This window comes from Vipera ursinii, assembly GCF_947247035.1.
Source record: "Vipera ursinii genome assembly, chromosome: 6".
NCBI lineage: Eukaryota > Metazoa > Chordata > Lepidosauria > Squamata > Viperidae > Vipera > Vipera ursinii.
In genome coordinates, this window is record NC_139515.1 from 75,939,930 (window position 1) to 75,964,708 (window position 24,779).

The window sequence follows — 24,779 nt, forward strand, 5'->3', positions numbered from 1 at the left end:
AGTGGTCCCTATTTTTCTACTTGCATTTTTACGTGCTTTCGAACTGCTAGGTTGGCAGAAGCTGGGACAAGTAACAGGCACTCACTCTGTTACGCGGCACTCGGGATTCGACCTGCCAAACTGCCGACCTTCTGATCGACAAGCTCAACGTCCTAACCCACTGAGCCACCACGTCCCTTAGCAGTTGATAGATTATAGCAAAATAGGAAGGGTATTGACGCCCTTGAATTTTGTTGTTGGAGAAGATTCCTGAGAATACTGTGAACAGCCAAGAAACAAATTGATATATCTTTGAACAAATCAACCCTCAAATTTTCACTCAAGGCACAAGTGACCAGGTTCACATTATCCTACTTTGGACACATTATGTGAAGAGCTGGAAAAACCTAATGCTGCAAAGAATGGGAAAAAAAAGAAGAGAAGATTACAGTGGTGATAACTGAACAGTTGGAAGAAATGAAAGAACAGGTGATAGTTCATCATGGGGAAAATCTATGTGGCCACTAGGAAGTGAAAATGAATTGATGGCAGATAATCAAACAATCCAGTTGTATCATCAAGTTGCATCCAGGATGTACACAGTGCCATGGTTTTTTCTGCAGATTTATCTGCTGTAGTTGCCAGCTCCCTAAGCCTTTACGGAATGAGGGGGTGGCATGGCTGAATGCCAACACCAGGATCTTTCTTCAAAATGCCACTGCCTGTTCTGTAGTGATTGGAATTGCCAGTGCTTTGTGATGCCTTCTCAGTTGTGTGCCAGAATCGTTTCAACCTGCCAGCGTTTTGAGCCACCCAATGAAGTCTTGGCCAATGCCATAGGGGAAATTCCACTGTTGCCAGTTTCCTTCGCATGGACTTCTCAGTTCTCCATGTCTTCTTTTTTTGTTTTCTCTGTGTGTGTTGCCACACATGAACTCTTTTGAAACGGTCAGCTCATCTGACCTTGAAGCAGGGCCACTGTAAAATTTCCTTTTGTAAGGGGCTCTTCCTTGCATCTATTTGGGATAGATAAAAATTATATATCCTAGTATTTTGCAGACTAAGGGTTCCACCCAGAAAATTCTCAAGTGGCTTTTTGCATGTATAGTGCAATTGAATTTCTCTTTCCAGAATCTGTTTCAGCAAATACAGATTTGTTCCCAGACAGAGCAATTAAATTGACAGGTCTTTAATTTGGGAGGGGGGGGAGAATCCCAGTAGTATGAACTCTTTCTCCACTGAGGAAGAATTTCTACAGTCCACATGTATAACATTGTATAAGAAGTAAGGCATCCTGCTCACTTTTTTGTGCAGTTGATGTGGTTTTTCCCCCCTAAAAGGCCATGCCTGTATATACACATATATCTACAAGATATTCTACATATAGCAATGGAGCACATTTGGACATAATATGGCATTCCAAGAGAAAAGAAAAAGGCTTAATTAAGGCAGGCAGGACCTATGCAGTTCATGGTGTTGTTCAATAGATTGTAATAAAAATCTTGAGTAATTCCTGGGACCTCGCTGGAAATGTTGGACAGTTTTATGGAGGTCACATAATAGGCAGTTTCCAGAAGAGATGCCATGCTTGTTTGTGCTGGACCCAAGGACCTCATGACACAATTTACATAGCATATGCTTTCATGGATTGCAACCTACTTGGTCATTAATACAATCCTGAATTACAGTTTCAGGGGAAGGAAACATAATGAAAGGAAAAGCTGCGCTTTAGCCTTTTTTCCCAATTTGTATGTGGAGATAGAAATATATTGATCCATGTGTCTGGCTGTTACAGTATATGCAAATGGCTCTGCAAATGTCTTCCTTCTTCTTGTATGTATGCATTTTTTCATACAAAATCAATTAATTGTCCAAAGGCAGCATGTCTTTATTAAGCTGCTTCCCAGCAGCTTTTGTTGGTGAAAGTAACCCTGCACATGAAATGCATTAAAAGCACTTCTCAGTTCAGATGCTAACGAACAGAATTTTTCTCATGCCATCATCGCTGTTAATAGCATTCTATCAACCAAGCTTATTCTATTAGCTCCCTCCCTCCCTCCCTCCTCCCTTCTTTCCTGTGATGATTCAAAGATGATCCAGTTTCTATGCAGAATTCAAATATCTGGCATACAGTATTGATTTCATCAATCCTGCCAATCCTGAAAGTCTCCTTTCCAAGGTCTGCCACGAAAGTCCTGCTGTTTTTTTACCCATAAAAGAATTGTTGTTTTGGACAAGGCATTTTGCATGTTTTCAGTTAACTACAACCAGCTAACAGGTTAAATACAGGCTGGAAAGGACCATATTAAAGTAAGGGAGATGAAAACAGAGGGAAGAGCTCTGGAGTGAGGGGAAATCTGAGATAGTGATTGGTCACTGATCTGCCTATCAAAGGCCGTGGGGAGGGGGATCACAGCACCTGCGGTGTTGCAGCCGGGGCTGCAGAAAGCTAAATTAGATGGTAAGTGAGAATATCATTTGCCTTTACTGATCACACAGCATTCAGACACCTTGCTTGGTAAATAATTAAATCTAGATTAGGTGGTACATTGGAGGAAAAATGCATTTCTTTTAAACTGAAAAGCAGCGTTTCAGAGCCATCTCACTGGAAAGAGACAACAGAGAAAAGAAATAACGGGTCTGTGACTGCCTGACTGGTTGCTGATTTTGTTTGCAAGAACTGATTTTATTATTATTTTTTTAAAAAGAAAACAGGGATTCTCTTGATTAAGACAGAAGCAATAAATACATTCAGTATTGGAAAACCATGATGAGGGTAACAATTCAGGGTTGTAACAACATGTTGATGATGCTGATCTCTGTCTTGATATGTTTTGTATGCAAACTACTTCAACACTAACAGGAATCTTGGAACTGTGGATTTTTGAGGGTTTGAAAGAAATTCAAAAAGGGAATCCTTTCTTTGGTTACAAGGGATTAGATGGTCTGTGCCATATATTAAGATTATCTACGCTGTTCTGGGTGTCTTGTTTCATCAGTGAAAGGGCACTCTGCATGCTTTTATATTTTTTCTACCTGCCTAGGCATAAATCACAATTTTATACATCTTCCATTTGTTTCAATGAGACTCATACAATGGATTTTTCCAGAGAACGGTACCTTGTAAACCATCCTTTCCACCCGATATGTGTGTACTCAAACTTGTCCTTCTTTTTGGCTTTCCATTTTGATGGTCCATTTTTTAAAAAACTGTCAACAGTATAAATAAAAGCAGCAAGTTTATGCTTATATCAAACATAATTGATTTCCAATAGTCACAACGCCGCTATGCATCCTCTCTGGATATAATAAATGGGTTTCTGAAAAATGACACTTTGGGATCCAGTTTTCCCCAGATGTCTGTCTAAAGAAGGTCTTCTGTGAGAAAAAGGTGTTTTTTTTTGCGTAGGATGGGAATGGAGCTGTATTAGAAAATTCCCCCATCGTGGCAGCTAATTCCCTGCTGAAAATCATCCCTGAGGAAGCTTCTTTTCACCAGCAGAAGTGATAATTGGCGTTTTGTTACACGCATTTGCATGTAACGTGCAGCTGTACTCTCAGATGGTTTTTGAAAGGGGTTATATAAATTCATAAAAGGTCTAGTAATGGGCACTCCAAATCCAGAGCTGCATATTACTGAATGTCAAAAGGTGGAAAAGAAAACAAGAGTTGGCAATTGCTTTTCATAGTACACTTCTGGTTGATTTCTCAGAAACATTTGGCTAGCTGCTGTTATAAACAGCATTTTGGACTCCGCATGACTTCTGTAGGGTTCTCTAATTTTTAACTTAAAGGAGGAGAGGCAACCTCCAGCCAATCTATTCTTTTTTGCTTGCATCCATTTTCCCTTTCTCTTCTTCCTATTTCACATTGGACTGTACTTATGAAGCATAACTCTTGCCCTGAGTATGCCAAATATGGTAAAGGAAGTTTAATGGAGAAATGATAATACTTTTGTTGTTGTTAGCTGTGAAGTCGTGTCTGACCCATCGCGACCCCATGGACAATGTTCCTCCAGGCCTTCCTGTTCTCCACCATCTTCTGGAGTCCATTTAAGTTCATGTCTACTGCTTCAGTGACTCCATCCAGCCACCTCATTCTCTGTTGTCCCTTTCTTCTATTGCCCTCAATCTTTCCCAGCATGAGGTTCTTCTCCAGTGAGTCTACTGGAGAAGATAATACTAAGGTGTCCCTATTATTAACCAAGGAAAACAACCACGTGGACATAACTCTAACCTAGTAGAATGAAAGAACGAGTACCATATTGGCTGCCCAGTGTTCTTCAACCTCCTCTTACTCTTTGGTGTGATGGAGTACATTGTCCCATAACCAATTTAGCTTGCTATTCAACATTTGTACCCAGAACTTAAAGACTTCCTTCTTGTTCTTAGCACCAGGGAACAAAATGTCCTCAGCTAGACTTAGCTATGTGTCTATCACAACCTTTGTTCCCTAGCTATTCTTAAATGTTGATGGTTGGTGTCAAAAAAATTTTTTCTGCACATATATCTTCGATTCCCTTGCTGTGCAGATGAAAACTAGATAAATGTCACAATTCTTATTTCAGTAGCTGTTAGGTGATATTCTTTGCTATACAATGCAAGGAAAAGCAATTAGTCCACATTTTAATTCCTACATCTGTAGGGTTCTTGGTGATCTCATCTTCCCTCTGTTTGTCAAAATGCCATTCTTAGAGAATGGAAAAAGGAATATTTTAAAATCAAATTCCATTTGGCTTTTGGTGAATCCTAAAGTACTTCTCCTCCTTTCTTCAATTGTCAGAATGCAGCCATTCCAGGCATTCTTCATAATGGCATCACATTAAAATTAATAGCAATCACAGAATATTCTAGGTTTATTTATTTATTTAAAGACTTCTCCCCTTCTAAAGCCATGAAAACAGTCATTGCAGTTTCTAGTAGCTGAAAAGAATCTCAAAATGAAGGAGAAGAAGAAGAAGAAGAAGGTACAGGCTTTCTGACTCCCAACAACCCTGGGCAGTTCACAAGTAATAGAAATACTAAGATATAAACATTAAGTCAACCCATATGGGTTTTAAATATCTAATGAAACCATAGGAACTTAACAACAATAAATTTTGGACCTCCTTTGCTGTAGATCTGACCCACTGCTGAGTGATGCTTGAAGATGTACGATAGTTTCTTTACTTGATTCTGCCCTTTTAATTTCATGTAACCCAGCAAATTATTTGGCTCCAGCATAATTTTTATGTTTGTTCTCACAATTTTTAATCCTGTCATACTAAAGCAGTTATTTAAATTAAACTTGCAAGATGGGCAACATATCTTTTCATTCCGTGGCAGAAAATTTTCAGTAGTGAATGCCTATCCTGTTACGTATATTGTACCTTGATGGCAATTGGTTTTGGCATAAAGCTGAACTTTCGCAGCCTGTCTGGACAGTGTTTTAGTAAATAACAAACTTTTATCAAATTTTTACAGTTGTCTTCAGACATGGAATTGTAGATCGGGTGCTACTTCAGTAATAAATATTTCTGTTGTGAATTGTTTTACGCAACTAAGTTTAAAAACCAAGAATATAATTAACATGTTTTTTAGGCAAAGCTTTATTTTTATGCATACTTACTTTCTGTAAATTCCACTGAATACAATCAAATTTCCTTCTGAAAAGCACATGTAACAACACTATGTTGTTCAGTATTTTATCAAACCAAACTAAATCTTGCATTCTTATATGCCACCACTACTTTATGTTCTTCCCTTTTAAGAGTTAACTGGTTGAAGATTGCTAGTGAAATGCTAGAAAATATTTTATATTTCAAGTAATGAAAAAAAATGAATTATAAAAATTGCAATCTTTGTCTTCACATTTGTTTGCAGGGGATACCCTCATTATTTAAATTGGTATAATGGAATTAATATAATTAATATAGAATATGGCACATGTTACATTTGCTGTTTGCATAATACTATTGTAAAGATTTATAGCCAATATATGCAGCATTTTAGATGACTTGGCTGTAAAATGTGGAATTTAATAAAGAATTTCTGCTATTCTGCTATTCCTGTAGAAATTAAATAGTGGAACTTTTATATTTTTTGACATCTTATGATTTGACATCATGAGAGCTGACATCTTATGATTTGCAACAGTAGTGTAGATACTACAGATACTACTGCAACACATACTACTGGGGACTACACATAAGTTCCATTGATCTCAAATGTACGGTCCGTCTGTTATCCAATGGTTACCTATCATAGCACATTACACCTAAGTTGTGGATCCTGCAGGCTTCTGGGTGCAATGTAAAGTGTTGGTGAATCTCTTGAGCCTTCTAGAGCAGAGCCTCCCAACCCTGGCAACTTTAAGACCTGTGGACTTCAATTCCCAGAATTCCCAGCCTGGCTGGGGAATTCTGGGAGTTGAAGTCCACAGGTCTTAAAGTTGCCAAGGTTGGGGACCCCTGCCATAGAATGTTCCTTTTTAGATTGTCCACCTAGATTGCTTTTTCAGATTTTTGGCTTGTGTGTTTTTTATATTTTTAAACTTTATTGGATTATGGATGTTTTAACCTTTGTGTTACTGGGAAACGACTGCAGTGTAGCAAGGTACACAGGTGATATATAAATAAGTATATATGTGTGTCTGTATACGTACACATGTACACTTACTACAGTGAATTTAATATCTGAATTCCTCCTATAGTTAAATTGAATGCCGGCCCTTGAATTTAAGCCAGCTGGCCCCTATATTTCTCCACTAGCAAGCCAAGCTACAAGAGTGTACTGTAGTTACTTTTCTGCAGAGCAGTATGGTTTTGCGGTATTGTATTGGTGTCACAGTTGATATACGCCCTAAGAATTTTTAATAGCACAGTACTGAGATTTGGAAGCAGACTATGAATTTACTTAAAGACAGTAGCCAAAATCAATATCCTTTAGATTAAATGGTTGGCAGATTTGGGATGCCTCCAGATGGATGGCTGATAGTGGCAACCAGTGAAAAGACTTACTGCAGCTCCCTCCCATTTTTTTCCCCTTCAAGCAACTTATTTTATTTTATTTTTTATTTTAATCCCATTTATATCCCGCCCTTCTCTGAAGACTCAGGGCGGCTTACAATCTAAAGCACAAATCAATGTGCTTAGCAGTAGCCTTCATTCTATGTATATGCCTGCTTATTAGGGCTTTTGCCCCCCCCAGCGGCATTATTACAAAGTCAGCTTATTGCCCCCAACAATCTGGGTCCTCATTTTACCTACCTCGGAAGGATGGAAGGCTGGGTCAACCTTGAGCCTGGTGGGACTCGAACCTGCGCTAATTGCAGGCAGCTGGTGTTACTTAAGGAGGCATTAGCCCACTGCTCCACCAAGGCTCTTATGATGAGAAAAAAAGATGGAAGAACTAATAGGGAACATGCAGGAAGTATAAAATCAAAGAGGGTGATGTACTTCTATAAAGTGCTATTGTCTTTAGTATAATGGTGTAAGAAAAGTCTTTTCTAGGAAACATTCTGGCTTTATTTGGAAGGTGGTGTACTGGTTTTTTTTGTTGTTTTTTTTAAAAGACCTTATTACTTTTTATTTATTTATTCAATTTCTACAGCACTCAATCTCACCTAAGTGATTATGGTAGGCTCACAACAGTTAAAATTAACAATCAAATAGAAACTGGTTAAAACAGATATACAGGTAGTCCTTGTCTTATATCAGTTCATTTAGAAACCGTTCAGAGTTACAGTGACTTATGACCGTTTTTCATAAGTCACTGCAGCTTCCCCATGATCATGTGATCAAAATTCAGATGTTTAGCAACTGGTTCATATTTATGACGGTTGCAGTGTCCCAGGGTCATGTGGTCACCTTTTGTGACATTCTGACAAGTAAAATCAATGGGGAAACCAGATTCACCTAACTGAATTACTAATTTAACTACTGAAGTGATTCACTTAACAACTGTGGCACGAAAGGTCATAAAATGGGGCAAAATTTACCTAATTTCACTCAGCAGCATAGGTTGGGCTCAATTGAAGTTGTAAGCTGAGGATAACCTGTGCAAACATACAATACCAATCAATAAAACCACATTAAAACAAATTTAACCATCATCAGCAGCAAACTCTTATCACTACGTCACGTTCTACAGAGCCATTGTAGAAATTCTGCATTATCACCAGCCTCTCACATGCAATGGCAAAGTCATGGCTTCAGGCCCTTCCCAAAGCCCCCGGGATCAGAGGAAGTCTAAGAACTGAAGGTCTGATGTTCCAAAGGATGGGCACCACAGAAATGCTTGGGAATAATATCAAGGAACGGCAATAAAAATGGACTCTTGCTTGCTTGAGTGATTCATTTTGTGGCATCAAGATGTTTCCAACTCCTAACAACCACAAAGATGGAAGTGGACTGTAATAACAATTGAGTGCAATTAAAACAGCATTTCATCCACATAGTAGATGAAAATGAGTTATTTATATTATACCTTGAATGTTTTAACATAAACTTAAAATGTTCAAAAAAAAAAACCCCAAAGTAATTACAGACTACAGAAAGAAGGTAGAAGAGAATCAAATTAAATTTCCTTTCCCAACTTTTTCTCTTAGATGCCCACCTGCTCTTTTGCTATTTATCTCTGCTGCTCACACACGTGTCTGTCCTGGAGTAAATTCAAATCTAATCTGACTACTCAAATCAAATTAGTTAATTGTTATTATCAGTGCTTTTTTTGTTTAAAAAAAAAGTGCCGGAACTCACACACGTCATACAACCCGCCTTGCCTACCCTACAAGGTTCCATGCAAAAAAAGGTGCCGGAATTCCGTTCTGGGCGTTCTGTGACAAAAAAAGCCCTGGTTATTATGGACTGAAGGCCAGAATACCCTCCTCGCAGAGAAAGAGTAGATTCAGTGAATTTTCTGCTTTTGGCAGCTCTGTGTACCCAGATTTTTGTTGGGCTGGGCTGCAGGGCGTTTTTCTTCCTTATTTTTGCTTCTACCACAAGATGAAGCCATAATCCAATTTAAAAAGCAGATTATATGTTAAATAAGTAATGACTTGGCAAAAAAGGTGATTTTTTTGTTGTTGCTAGCATTCCTGCCTTGTTTGACAGCCTGCAGATGGGCTTTTAAGATGCTGATGTTCTTTAATCTTTGTTTATATGTATCTGTTTATTATTTAAGTTTTCTGTGGTTTCTTAAACCCTTTCAGAATTGACTCCAGCTTCTACTGTTTCTAACAAAAGTTCTTGAAAATACTTCTTTAGCAAGCTAGCCAGATTCCTTCCACTTTCTGCAGTAGGCTAGTGTTTCTAATTGTTTTCTCTAGCCAGCCTAAAGAACAAGCCATTTTAATACGTCTAAGATCTTGAGTCCTTATTGGTAATTCATACTTGCAATATTTGTTCCTATAAATCTGCCATCATGGCAGATTTCTTTGAAACTAATTTGAGGGGAAGGATTCTGTCATCACACATGCTTTTAATGTGGAAACGTAAGAAGCCCTAAGTGAAGCTACCCCAACGATATGCCATTTTTAAATATGAAGCAGGGTAAGGTAATTGGGACACTTCTCCAAATTAATATTTCCACCCATTATCACGTGTGTTAGTCACTCCAAGTGATTGTTTTCCAGCATACTAAAAAAAGTTATTTGCTTTGCTGGAGAGATTTCTCCCTTTTTGCTGGAGGAACAAATTGTACATACCTCCCATACAGAAATGGCCAGGCGAGCTATCTGTAAGTCAATTAGACCTTGTGTAGGGAGAATAATGGACTGCTGGTGAAGCTGAGAAGTTTTCTGATAATCAGCATTATCAGAATGTATGTATGTGTGTATAAATAAATAAAATAAGTTAACTGCCTTTAAAATAGTGCTGATTAAGACAGCCCTTGATTTGTAACGATGGTTGTAGCCATATCTAGTCTGTGTCATGGTGCTCGCAGGATCTGACTGCAGCAAAATATATGTGAGGATTACTGCTTGGCAGCAGTTAAACTTAGTGGGTTATGCAAGACACCAGCATTTCCTCTAAAATAGAATTTACTTATTAAGTCCATCCTGTTGAAGTACTGATAAATACTGTACAGATACGTAGAGAAGACAAATAAAAAACTTACTATAGACGTAATTGGATGTAGAACTGAATAGCATATGTAATTTACAACAAAATGTACAATAAAAATGCTTTGAACAAGAGGCTTTGGTGTCTGGCATAAGCCCAGTCATAAACTAAGTTCTCTAAGTCAGGGCTTTTCAACCTTTTCACCCATTGTACCACTTTTAGGATATGGCGACATTCGAGTACCACCAGTCGCCTAGCAAGGTATCAAAAACTTGATGACCAAAACAAAAAAAAAGGAAAAAAGTGATGAAGTACAGGTAGACCTTGACTTACAACAGTTCGCTTAGTGTCTGTTCGAAGTTACAATGGCACTGAAAAAAGTGCCCCTCAAGCCACAGCCGAGCAAGACACCTGCCTGCCCACCCAGCGGTGCTCTTCCTCCTGTCCGAGGTTTTTATTGTTGTGAGCATTTCTGTTGAGGATTGACAGTGGGGGTGGGGTGGGGGGGTGTTTGGTTTTTATTCCTCCTGTCTGCTAGGTGGTTGCAGCAGGTTTTGGTCACTTCACATGACTCTGGGACACTGTGACCGTCATAAATATGAATCGGTTGCCAAGCATCTGAATGTAAATCACAAGACCCTGGAGATGCTGCAACATTCCAGCTGATCAGCGCTTCTTCTGAGCTCAGCAAAAGTGCCAGTATCAGCGCTGAGCTACATCTGGAGCCTGCCTCTGATCCTGGCACTTCCACTGAGCCCTGACAGCCCTGCATCTCCAGCCATCTCTCGCTCAGGCTTGTGCAGTGCTGCCACCGGTTCAGCTCATTCCCTTCCCCCACTACCACTTTTCTAGGATGGTCGCGTATCACCTGCCAGGTGCCAATGTACCACAGGTAGTACCCGTACCAGTGGTTGAAAAACCCTGCTCTAAGTCATATTCCTGGTACCTGAATGTATAGGAGGAGTAGCAAAATCTAGCAACTTGGATTATGATAGTTGGAGTTAAATGGACCAGAGGATATCTCATACAGAATTCAAAGAGCACCCAGAATACTCTTTATCAGAAGGAAAATTGTATTGTTAAGATTTTCCTAATAAAAGTTACTAGGAAACTGGAGGTGCTTTAGTATTTCAGTGGCATCTGAGCCAAAAGGAAGGTTTGATCACTGAAGATTTATATGAACCTGAATCTTCCTTTCATTATTGCTGAAAAAAAAGAATATTATTGAACAGATGGCTCATGGGATTTAGGGAGCATGAACTGCTCAAGGTGCATTCCAGGTTAGAATTAGAGCTTTGGTTACTTGCTATAATATTTGTGTAGCCGATAACAAGCTGTCGGTTTGTTAATATCTTCCAGTCTCTGTTTTACTAGCACGTAGCCCAGTTCCCTTAACAACTGAGGATAAAATCTATATTGAAGCATTTCCTCTCATGTTTCCAGAGGGATGTAAAACTTAGCATTTTCTAAGGGATTTGAACTGTCAAAAGAATGTCATTCTTCAAGGTATGAATTAATGCGTCATCTGTGGTAAACTGACTTTTGTCTGAAGGGCCATGCTGGAGACATTGGGGCTACTTCAGCATTTTGATTAGGTCTTAGTTGACTAAGAGAATGATTAAAAATGAGCTATGAGTTAGCAGCAGGGATGTAATAAGGTTCCTCTCATACAGAGAAATAACTTGATAGTTGCATTGTTCTTATGCTCAGTCTGAGTACTGTAAATGATATGGGGGTGCTAGATTTACAAGCCTCTTGTAGTGTGCAATACCTATCTGCAAAAAATCCTAATTCTTTGTCACTGATAAGTGTATTCAGAGATACAATCTCAGAACTACAGATTATAAAAAATGGAAAACTGGATTTGTGTTTATATAACAGTCAACTAATATACACTTAAGGCTGGATCATTGGTTGAAACTCCAGTTGATAATAGCACATAATGTGTAGTCACGGTTAAAACATTTGTTTAAGAGATATCATGAGGTTAGGATAACTTGCTCATAACATCAAGATCTTTTAGCTGCTCTGTTGAGCCTGGAAATCTTCTGACTGATAATTGAGTTTGGTGTGTGATCCAAACATCTTCTCTTAAAGGAAGTGCCTTTATTTAAAAGTAAGCCATTTCCTCAGTAGAATCTCATTGCTGGAATAATTGCATTACTTGCCTATATCTTTCCTTTGGGAGAGTCGGAGAGGTGGTCTAGAAGCAAATATTCAGAAACTGTTATGCAAGTAAAAAGGGCAGAAGCTCTTAAGTCCTGGGAACAGATATAATAAAGAAAAGACTCAGATTCCCTGATACCAAAGTTTGAGGAAAGGAGGAAAAAACAAGTAGAGATCCAGGATTCTGTTTTTTATAACTTATCAACAAAGTGTAATTTAGTCTTTCTTTGGAGTTGATGTTCAGGTCTGATCTACCTCATGGGATTGACAGGAGAATAGGACACAAAATGTTGAGGGCTTCACAGTAGGTTTTAGGTTTAGGTTTTATTAAATTTTTATACCGCCCTTCTCCCGAAGGACTCAGGGCGGTGAACAGGGCATATCATAAAACTACAAAAATACAAAAGTTAAAAAAGAATTAAATTATTGCCCACAGTAAAAACAATAGAAAATATATATAAATATTAAAACCCTAAGTAACTCCCCATCAGGCCAGGCCAGCTTGTTCAAATAAATGGGTCTTTAACCCGCGCCGGAAGGAGCGGAGATCCGGTGCCATCCGGAGCTCGACCGGTAGCTGGTTCCACAAAGCCGGAGCGCCCACAGAGAAGGCCCTCCCCCTGGGGGCCACCAGCTGACATTCTCTGACTGGAGGCACCCTGAGGAGGCCCTCTCTGTGGGAACGCACGGGGCGGAGGGGAGTCTCCTTACTGAACACCGTGGGCCATGTACCATGCATATACAGGTAGTCCTTAACTTACAATCACAGTTGAGCCCAAAATTTCTGTTGCTAAGCAAGACAGTTGTTAAGTGAGCTTTACCCCATTTTACAGTGTTTCTTGCCAAGTTCTTATCTGATCTCAATCACTGCAGTTGTCAAGTTAGTAACATAGTTGTTAGGTGAATCTGGCTTCCCCATTGACTTTGGTTCAGAAAGTTGCAAAAGGTGATCACATGATCTCAGGACACTACAACTGTCATAGATACATGCCAGTTGCCAACATCTGAATTTTGGTCACACGACTGTGGGGATGGTCGTAAGTAGGAAAAATGGTCATGTCACTTTTTTCAGTGCCATTGCAACTTCACTAAACAAATGGTTGTAAGTTGACTACCTGTATTAAAGAGCCCTGGTGGAGCGGAGGTTAGAATGGACTATTGCATGCCCAAAGCCTGGAGTTCCATCCTGATGGGGCTCAAAGTTGACTCAGCCTTCAAGGTCAGTATAATGAGGACCCAGATTGGTTGGGGCAATATGCTGACATCATAAAATGCCCAGAATGCTATAAAGCACTATGGAGTGGTATATAAGTCTAAGTGCTGTTGTTATTAGATACACGTGAATATCAAAATTTTGCAGTTGACTTGGAGTGTTGTCCCATGGTGATTAAAAAGGTTGAGATGGTGATTCAGATTTGAGTTTCTTTTTAATTTCTCATAAGTTGAGTACCATAATTTTTATACTGAAATAAAATTCAGGGCAGGTTCGGAATATAACCTTGTATTCTTACAGGCACAGCCTGGTAATGCTGGACTCTTACCAGTGCTGTATCATAAGCAACAGTCTGAAGTTAGCTATGAATCAGATCCCAAGAGCTGTAAGTTAGGCCCAGTAGTGAACAATGAGGAACAAGTTAGAAGTTATTATCATTGTCCCAGGTGAAACTCAAAGAACAAGTCAAGAATTAGGTTTGAAGGCCAACCAAGAATACAGGGATATAACTGACTTTGGGAAGTGTAAGGAAGGCATTTTACAATTCTTCCTAAAGAAGGAAGCAATGGGTATCCTGAGTAAATACGATTTATTTAGGATCTGCAGCTATAGAGTGCCTAGACACAAACTACATCAGGCAGTTCAGGAGCAAATCCAAATCGAAGGCTCCCATTATATCATGGGTACTTCTTAGAGATTATGCTAAATAGTGAGGAAAAATATGCTACTAAAATACGAATATAGCTACATACACATGGACAGAGAATAGAATAGAATAGAATAGAATAGAATAGAATAGAATAGAATAGAATAGAATAGAATAGAATAGAATAGAATGGGACCTTGGAGGTCTTCTAGTCCAGCCCCCTGCTCAAGCAGGAGAATGTGTATCATCTCAGACAGATGAATGTCTAGCCTCTTCTTAAAAATCTTCAGTGATGGAGCACCCACAATTTTGGGGGGTAAACTATTCCACTGGTTGATTGTCCTCACTGTCAGGAAATTTCTCCTTAGTTCCAGGTTGCTTTTCTCTTTGGTCAGTTTCCAACTGTTGTTTCTCGTCCTTCCATCTGGTGCTTTGGTGAACAACTTGGCTCCCTCTGCCTTGTGGCAACCCCTCAGGTACTGTAACACTGCTATCATGTCTCCCCTATTTCTTCTTAAAAGCAAAGTCAAGAGAGTAGGAGAATATAAGCAGATCAAATATTTAAACATCAATCAACCAATTTTCTGGACTGGGTAATATAGGGAGACAATTAAGTGTGGGTGAAAATCAAGCCAACGTTAATTATTCATAGTACTCATATTTTTTGAAAATTTCAAAAAGTAGCCATTAAGGGATGATCTCTATAGAGGAGAAAAATGGAACAATTTTGGCAATTAACCATAGAAGTGATCAATAACACAGATATATGTGGAAAAACACATTCTAAACCCACTCTGATTTTTTTTAATGTAAACTAAGACCAACCATTAAAGCAATTTCAACTCATCCTAATATGTAGCAAATTTGGGCCACATGAATAAATAATAAAATATCATTTAAACATTTTATGTTTTTTCAAGTAAAATATAGAGCAGTCAACCCTCTCACTGGTCTTCTTTGGGCTTTGGGCATTTAGTCCAAGTGTAGGCTAAATTAGAGCATCTTTGCCAAGGGTGAAGCTGCAGTGTGAAGCCAAGTGGTCCAGGTTGTTGTTAGCTGCGAAGTCATGTTCGACCCATCGCGACCCTATGGACAATGTTCCTCCAGGCCTTCCTGTCCTCTACCATCTTCTGGAGTCCATTTAAGCTCACACCTACTGCTTCAGTGACTCCAGCCAGCCACCTTATTCTCTGTCGTCCCCTTCTTCTATTGCCCTCAACCTTTCCCAGCATTAGGCTCTTCTCCAGTGAGTCCTTCCTTCTCATTAGGTGGCCAAAGTATTTGAGTTTTAGCTTCAGGATCTGGCCTTCTAAAGAGCAGTCAGGGTTGATCTCCTCTAGGACTGACCGGTTTGATCGCCTTGCAGTCCAAGGGACTCACAGGAGTCTTCTCCAGCACCACAGTTCAAAGGCCTCAATTCTTTGGCGCTCAGCCTTTCTTATGGTCCAACTTTCACTGCCATACATTGCAACTGGGAAGACCATAGCCTTGACTATAAGCACTTTTGTTGACAGGGTGATGTCTCTGCTTTTTAGTGTGCTGTCTAGATTTGCCATGGCTTTCCTCCCAAGGAGCAAGCATCTTTTAATTTCTTGGCTACAGTCCCCATCTGCAGTGATCTTGGAGCCCAGGAAAATAAAATCTGTCACTACCTCCATTTCTTCCCCATCTATTTGCCAGGAATTGAGAGGGCTGGATGCCATGATCTTGGTTTTCTTAATGTTTAAGTTTCAACCCAAGTTTTGTACTCTCCTTCTTCACCCGCAACAAGAGGCTCTTTAGTTCTTCTTCACTTTCTGCCATTAGAGTGGTATCATCTGCATATCTTAGGTTGTTGATATTTCTTCCAGCAATCTTAATTCCAACTTTTGATTCATCTAGCCCTGCCTTTCTCATGATGTGCTCTGCATATAAGTTAAATAGGCAGGGCGACAGTATACAGCCTTGCCGTACTCCTTTCCCAATTTTGAACCAATCAGTGGTTCCGTGTCCAGTTCTCACTGTTGCTTCTTGGTGGTCCAGGTAGTAGAATACAAATCAGAGCATTGTGCAGGACAGAAATTGATGCATGTTCTATAGCTTTTTTGTCTTTATTTTCATGTCTAGTCTTTTTGGACTTCTGGCAATCATTTTGTAGCCAAGATCAAAACATAAAAAGGCATAAAATTCCCATAAATTGATATATCCTATTTTTTTCCTTGTTGCAGTTTATTAGACCATAATTGTTGTGATCTGAACAAACCTTACTAGGAAATACTCACTAACAGTCATTTGTTTAGTGATTGTTCAAAGTTAAGACAGTGCTGAAAAATGATGGGTGCTCACACTTATGACCATTGCACCATCCCCGCAGTGATGTGACCATGATTCAGGCACTTGGTAATGTATGTCTGAATATATTCAGGTCCTTGTGCCTTTATGATAGTCATGGCATCCTATGTTCATGTGATTGCTATTTGTCATTTTCATGGCATCTAACAGTCAATGGGGAAGCCAGTAGGAAAGGTCACAAGTCTTGAGTTACATGATTTCTTGCTTAAGGACCACAGTGATTCACTTAATGACCACAGCAAATTCGTAAAATCAGGTGTGATCATATGATGCCTCACTTAATTAGAGTACCATTTAACAACAACTTTCTAGTCCCTATTGTAGTCATAAGATGAACACTATCTCCTCTAGGCTCAATGTAAGTTAGTACAGCTTTACACTTTCTTAGTGTCTTATAAGTCCTAGTACTTCTCAAATCTGTAATTAACTTAATTACTTATAGTGTTTAGACTACAGAGTGTAATTTTATAGGCCTCTCCTATAAAGTAGGAGCCTATAGCTTTTAATTCCTGTACTTTTTAATTCTTTGCTAATGACAAGTAATCCTTGGCCTATGACCACAGTAGAGTCCAGAATTTTGATTGTAAGTTTTTGTGACTGTCAAGGCACTCCATGACTGGCTCAATTTCACAACCATTTTTAAGATAGTTGTAAACCAAGTCACCTGGTTTTTTAACTAATCACATGGTTGTTCAATAAATCACACAGTTGTTAAGCGAATCAGCATATCCAGTCAGTGTTTTTTGCAGTTTTCTGTCAGAAAACAGCAATAAGCATCGCCAATCGCCATCAGGTGACAGTTGGACATTGCAACCATTCCTAAATGCAAGCTAGTTGCCAAGTACCAGAAGTGCGATCATGTGACCATGGGAGATGGTGCTGGTGCAGTGGTAACTTCAAGGACAAGTCATAAGTAGCTTTTTTGAAGTCCATCGTAACTTCAGTTGTTATGTGACCGATCATAAATCAAGGACTATGTATACTTCTGTTTTAGGGTCATTATTAAGTTATTGGTTGTGTGCTGATATACATATAAACCAGGGGTGTTCAAACTTGGCCCTTTTATGACTTGTGGACTTCAACTCCCAGAATTCCTCAGCCAGTGTGCCTGACTGAGGGATTCTGAGAGTTGAAGTCCACAAGTCATAAAAGGGCCACGTTTGAAGACCCCTGATATAAACAAACAAATCAAATGGCAGGACAAATTCATTCAAACACTGCATAGAGTTTGCAGAAGGTTTTCCCTTGCAGAATCAGCATATTTTCTACAATGTGGTCCACAGAGATAGGAAATAGGAAAAGCAGATGTGAAAACTACATATTTTTGGCACAGAGAGACTCTCAAATAGGCTACTGACCATTTGGAAAGAGCATGCGCAAAAGAACATAGTAGCGATGATTCTATAAAATAAGTAATTACTCCTGGTTTGGAGGCAAGCCCTTCTCCAAAATACATTTTTACTGAAGTGGGGGAAATGTTCTCTTTCAGTTGTATATTTGTGTGAACCTATTTTATATTTGAGGGGCACGATGGCCCAGTGGTTAAAGACGCTGAACTTTTCAGCTAGAGAGCTGAGAAGACCTCAGCTCTGCGCAATGGGGTGAGCTCCTGTTACTCACCCCAGCAGTTGCCCACCTAGCAGTTCGAAAGCATGCAAATGTGAGTAAATAAATAGGTACCACTTCAGTGGGAAGGTAACAGCGTTCCGCGTGCGTTTTGGGTATAGCCATGCTGGCCACATGACCTCAGAAATTGTCTTTGAACAATGCTGGCTCCCTTGGTCAGAAAACAGAGTCAGACACAACTAATAGGGGAACCTTTACCTTTTTATTTTTTATTAGGTTAGGTTAATTAGATTTAAGATGCCTATAGCTGGCCTCTGTAAACAATCTGGACATTTTCCATGAAAGAGAGAAACTTTTACCCTCTACTCAGCTTTAACAGATCAATTCACAGTATAGAGATTCCCCGTCCTCCTTTAGATTCACATTCTTTGGTTTACTTCCAGCTCTAGATAAACAAAATGAAATCCACAGTCATCCGGGGGGAAAAAAGAGACATTCTGTTCATTTTCATTCAATACATATTAATCTCCTCAGAATTTACTTTCCTGTCCTTGGTCTTTTTCCACTGTACATTGACTCATAGGCCTGCAATTAATCTAACTGGGAAAAATGACTATTTCTTTGCCTTAATAATTGCTTTTAAAATCATGGGAAGATCTGTGCAACCTGCAGGTTCACCTTTTCATACAGAGGTGGATCAGGATCCTTCAAAGGAATTTTCTCATCATTTTATCTTCCTTTGGAGCATGCAACCCTCAAGAGTACCTTTTCTGAGGTGAAAATGATAACCAATGCTTAGACAAATGGAATGTGTTTCCTACATGGCATGAAGGAATAGCTAAGTAGGCTTATACTACAGACAAACTATCTTCATAATAAAAATATTACAAATATAGTATAACGGGAGACATGGCCTGGTTCATCATTGAACAAAAACGTCTACAGTAATTTCAAGCTGTGTGCTAGAGGAACTCCAGAGTAAGGTCACTTCAGCTAGGGACTTGTTGGTTTAATTAGAGGTAGACCTTATAATTTACAAAGTGATTTTTTTCAAGGGCAAGGTCTGTTATCTGCTGAGAAAATTGTAGTTGTCGTTGTTGATGATGATGGAAGGGACCTTGGAGGTCATCTAGTCCAACCCCCTGCTCAGGCAGGAAACCCTATTCCATTGTTTGCTATCCTAGCTGAGGTCATTCTATATGATCTCTATAATATCCTTCTCTCTTCTCTAACATTACAAAGTCTGAGTGTGGGTTTTTGTTGGGTAGAAACTCTACGTTCACAAGGGCCAGTACCAGAATTGTTTATTTTCACTAGGAAAGTTTATTTTACCACGTTGTATAAATATATATAACCTTACAAAAACAGAAAACATGTATTTTTATTTTACAAAGAATGTTATTTTCTATGCCACCATTGTGTGTGAGAAGGAAAGAGTGACAAGAGGAAGAGGACATTTTAAGGGAGCCTGCTATTTCCTTTGCATTTTTACATTTTAAGCAGACAGCTGATAATGCAGGCAGGTAGATGGTATTCAAGAGAGGAGATTCTGGGAGTAGCTGTTATCTTCCTCTGTAGTATTATGATCATGTGCAGGATCAGACCTGAAATGTCCTAAATGGTTAAAATGTGAACATTGTCTAATTTCCATGCAGTACTGTTTTTAAGATAACCGTTGTGCTGTTTCTTTGAGGTTCTTCATGTAGACTCCAGAGTAAACCATAACATTATTATACAACATTTTTGAGTCGTACTCTCACAGTCCTTTGTTTTGTTTGTTTTTCCACTTGCTGTCTTCTGAACTCTATAATAGGACTTGTAGACCTACATCAAAATTATCAGTAGAATCCAAATCAAGTTACTTCAGAGTTTGAGGTGCAACAGATACTGTGAGAGACAGTTTGGTCTAGTGGTAGAAAGCATTGGGCTAGAAAGAGGGAGACCCCCAGTTTAAGTCTTGCATTAGATCAGGGGTCTTCAAACTTGGCCCTTTTATGACTTTTGGACTTGAACTCCCAGAGTTCCTCAGCCAGCCTGGCTGAGGAATTCTGGTAGTTGAAGTCCACAAGTCATAAAAGGGCCAAGTTTGAAGACCCCTGATCTAATGCAAGACTTAAACTGGGGGTCTCCCTCTTTCTAGCCCAATGCTTTCTACCACTAGACCAAACTGTCTCTCACAGTATCTGTTGCACCTCAAACTCTGAAGTAACTTGATTAAAGACCCCTGCCTTTAGATCAAGGGTCTCCAAACTTGGCAACTTTAAGACTTGTGGATTTCAACTCCCAGAATCCCTCAACCAGCCGTGCTGGCTGGGGAATTCTGGGAGTTGAAGTCCACAAGTCCGAAAATTGCCAAGGTTGGAGAACACTGCCTTAAGACATGAGGCTTGATGGGGGACTTTTGCCCATTCACACACTCTCTCTCAGCTCTAGGAAAGAAGAGGCAAGGGCAAACCACATCCCCAAATGCTGCAAGAATCAAGAGTGGCTTGAGGGCATCACTCCAGCCAGTTCTCTATAGCAACCCTCTCCCTGCTGCCAATGAAAAAGAGAAGCAGTGATACCTGCATGTGAAAAAATACTGAAAATTCTTCTTACTCTGCTTGATTATAGAACCATAATTCAAGTTGTCCCTGTGTAAGCTTGAATTAGACATTTCTCTCTTTAAAAATTAAGTGTGCCATTTCTCAGTTCTAAGAAGTGCTTGATAGTTTTGCAACTGACTTCAAAGCAGATGTGTGAGATTTTTCACACAGATCTGAAATATTACCAGATTTAAACCAACACAAAATATTAGATATTACAGTGTAAAAAGTACTGAAGAGAAGCTAAAACTACATATTTGAAGAATAAAGGTTTCCTGTATATTTGACAATTAAGGCTAACAGTATGTTTATTAAAGTTGCTTTGATCAGTATATTGGTACATTTCCACCTTCAAATCTACAGACAAAAAATTGTTTGTGTAGTTGATTTCCATAAAATAAGGTTCATGCTCATAGTAGAAATTTAGATATTCTTGTTAGAAAGTATATAGTTTATTTAAAAGTCTTGTATGGACACCCATCTTATGTATAACAATCCTAGATGGTTAATTTAACAATAGTAATACCAAGACAGCAAATAAAATCAGTGTACAAAAAACAAATCCTAGCAACCTCAGTTGGGGACGACAGAGAATGAGGTGGCTGGATGGAGTCACTGAAGCAGTAGGGGTGAGCTTAAATGGACTCCAGAAAATGGTAGAGGACAGGAAGGCCTGGAGGAATGTTGTCCATGGGGTCACAATGTGTCAGACACGACTTTGCAACTAACAACAACAACAACCTCAGTGGCATTCCCTAACCCATCAACAGTCACAATCACTGGGCTGCAACCTCAACCTATCCAAATGCTAATGGGATGATCCAGCTGTTTAAATCCTGTCAGAAGGCTAGGAAAATGGGGGCATACTGGATCTCAGTGGGGAAAGGGCAGGAACTGCTATGGAATATGTGCTCTTCCTGGGTCCCACTAGACTAGATGATGATGATGATGATGATGATGATGATGATAAAGTTGGAAGGGACCTTGGAGGTCATCTAGTCCAACCCCCTGCTCAGGCAGGAAAGTCTATACCATTTCAGACAAATGGCTGTCCAATCTCTTCTTAAAAACTTCCAGTGTTGGAGCATTCACAGCTTCTGGAGACAGCTTGTTCCACTGGTTAATTGTTCTAACTGTCAGGAAATATATGCTTAGTTCTAGGTTGCTTCTCTCTTTGGTTAGTTTCCATCCATTGCTTCTTGTCTTGCCTTCAGGTGCTTTGGAGAATAGCTTGATTCCGTCTTCTTTGTGGCAGCCCTGAAATATTGGAACACTGCTATCATGTCCCCCCTCATCCTTCTCTTCATTAAACTAGACATACCGAATTCCAAAAACCGTTCCTTATATGTTTTAGCCTCCAGTCCCCTGATCATCTTTTTTGCTCTTCTCTGTACTCTTTCTAGAGTCTCAACATCTTTTTTACATTGTGGTGACCAAAACTGGATGCAGTATTCCAAGTGTGGCCTACCAAGGCATTGTAAAGTGGTATTAACACTTCACGTGATCTTGATTCTATCCCTCTGTTATTGTTTAAGGAACAGGATTTGGGAGAGGGAGAGGGGGAGAGAGGGAGAGAGAAAAACAACATTTTGAATTGCACTTAGAAAAAAACTGGAAATAAACAGACATCAATAATGTTTTATTTGGACATAAAATTACGTATGTATTTATTTATGAATTCTCTGTACTCTGACTGGAGTACTGTACTCTATAATAAATCAAATTAGAGTTACAATTAATAATAATTCTGCCTTGTTTTTCTTTAATCTTGGTTTATTGGCTTACCCTCCCGAACAAGAAAATTAATTATTTTGATTCTTTTCCAGTTACCAGGTGAGGAAGATTAGCTGATCTCAAAAAGCTAAGCATGTTCAGATCTGGGTTAATAACTTGCATGGGAAATCATAGAGTCATAGGGCTGGAAGGACTTTGGAGGTCTTATATTCCAGACCTCTGGCCAAGGCAGGAATCCAGTGATGGAGTACCCACAACTCCAGGAGGCAAGCTGTTTGACTGGTTAATAGTTCTTATTATCAGGAAATGCCTCTTTATTTACAGGTTGGATTTTTCTCTGACAAGCTTCAAGCTACCATCAGGTGTTAAGGAGAATAAATTGATGCCCTCTTACTTTTGGCAGGCTTTCAAGTATTGGAAGACTGCTATCATGTCTCCCCTTAGCCTTCTCTTCGTTAAGCTAAACATAACTTAATTCCTTTACACATTCTTCCTTTAGCTTCACTATCACCAGAAAATTAAACATCACCAGAATATCAGTTTGTAAATTAAACTGGGAAAGTGGAGGGGGGGGAATGTATTCCAGAAAAAATTATTTGGATTACTTTTTAGTTACCTTGTGTAATCCCAGAATCTTTATGAAAGGCAATTCTCTGTGGAAACCCCCCCTCCAAAATGACATGCCAAGTTATGTGATTAAAGTGCAATAAATTTCCTGTCAACTTTTCACTGTCCAGTTTCAAAAGTTTGTTTACTGCTTAATTTTTTTCTTTCCATTGTCATTTCAGTAGGAATAACCATCATTTCAGGCAACATTTTATTTTTAAATGTGTAACATAGAAATAAATATTCAGACAGATTGTTACAACATCTGGGCTGTTTTTCCTAGACTATCAAGTAGACATTTTGAACACTAACATTTTTATTACCAAAGACTTAGGGTGACAAATTAAGTTCTGGAGCTACAAATCTTCAAAGCTATTGCTGCAAACTGAATAAAAACTCGTAAAATATGCAGAGAATAGTGGTTGACTCAGGACTGAGCAAAGCCATGTTGCTTTGTCTCATGAGGATGAGAAAATGGTGAACATCTGTCCCAAATTAAGATTTATACACTTTGCTAAACTCGGGCAAGTGAGTAGGTCATTTGAGGCAGAAAATCCTAAGTTTCCCCCCCTCCCATGATTCATCTGGCTAAGAATACAATAACAATAAATTAAAAATTGAAGAATTTGGTATGTGGTTCTTTTTAAGTGTCTGTTCTCTTGTTTTAATATTGATGGTACACATCTTGAGTTGCATTGTTTCCTGGTCATATAGTGTGATTCAATACTGGAATTAGCCTTTTGTATATGGGCAAAAATATTCTAATTTGCATATCCTTATTTTTGTTGTCATAAAAGAACCCAACTGTTATATCCTTGTGGCATAATTGTGAGGGAATGATGTGAGGAGGTGGATCCCCAGGACGGAAGAGTTGCATTCCAGTGGCTTAAGAGGCAACCCAGTCCAGATATTTTGTGTGAGAGAAAGAAGGTAAAGACAGCTCCTCCCAAATAGTACACAGAGTATATTGTAGATGCAGATATTAAAGTCTTCAGTCTGGCAAGATTTTGACTACAGGTGTGAAACAATAAAGAACTCGGCTTGGAAGAATTGCCATGTACCAATCTTGGATTTGGGCTGGACGTAATTGTGGAAAGACCTAAACTAGGGGTAGGCAATCTTGGCTCTTTTATGACTCTTGGACTTCAATTCCCAGAATTCCTGAGCCAGCACATCTGGCTCAGGAATTCTGGAAGTCCATGAGTCATAAAAGAGCCGAGGTTGCTTCCCCCTGACTTAAACCAAAGGGTATGCTTCCTTTCTCAGCTTTATCTTCAATCTCTTCTTTTTCTCACTTCTAGGTTCCAACTATGTGAGTCCCCGTCCGGCTCATGCAAACATGAATGCCAATGCAGCAACAGGCCTGGCACCTGAGCATATCCCTACTCCAGGTGCAGCCCTCTCCTGGCAGGCTGCTATTGATGCTGCCAGGCAGGCGAAGTTGATGGGTACTGCTGCCAATGCAACCATATCCACCGCTAGTTCCACACAGAGGAAACGGCAACAGTATGGAAAACAGAAAAAACAGGGTACCACGACCGCTACACGTCCTCCCCGGGCACTGCTGTGTTTAACATTGAAAAATCCCATCCGGAGGGCATGTATCAGTATTGTTGAATGGAAATATCCTTTTTTGGTGTAAACCTGTGGGAACCAGCGAGTCATCCGTTTGCAGTCAGGTTTGATTGGAATTGCAAATAAACCTGCAGGTTAAGGGGAGGAGATGCAGATAAGATGGAATAGGCTGGGAATGGTTTCAGTCAGATTTATGGAGGCCAAGAGATGGCTATTTATAGAAGAATGAAAACTGTGGAAGGGTACAGGAGTGTTTCCTTGACCATTTTAAACTCAAGTACTGTATTATTTCTGTCCTTTTTTAAAAAAAATGTTTATTCTTTTATCACCAAAATT

At 39.3% G+C, this 24,779-nt stretch overlaps 1 protein-coding gene across 1 annotated transcript in view; it reads left to right on the plus strand.

Annotated features, from left to right (window-relative positions):
* CACNA1C (calcium voltage-gated channel subunit alpha1 C) overlaps positions 1-24,779 on the plus strand; it is a gene marked incomplete at both ends in the record, with an annotated part of 522,454 nt that overhangs the window by 42,386 nt on the left and 455,289 nt on the right. Inside the window, one exon of the mRNA XM_083366796.1 lies at positions 24,170-24,506. Within this exon, the coding sequence (XP_083222922.1) occupies positions 24,170-24,506 (337 nt within the window). The remainder of the gene's footprint in view (positions 1-24,169; positions 24,507-24,779) is intronic.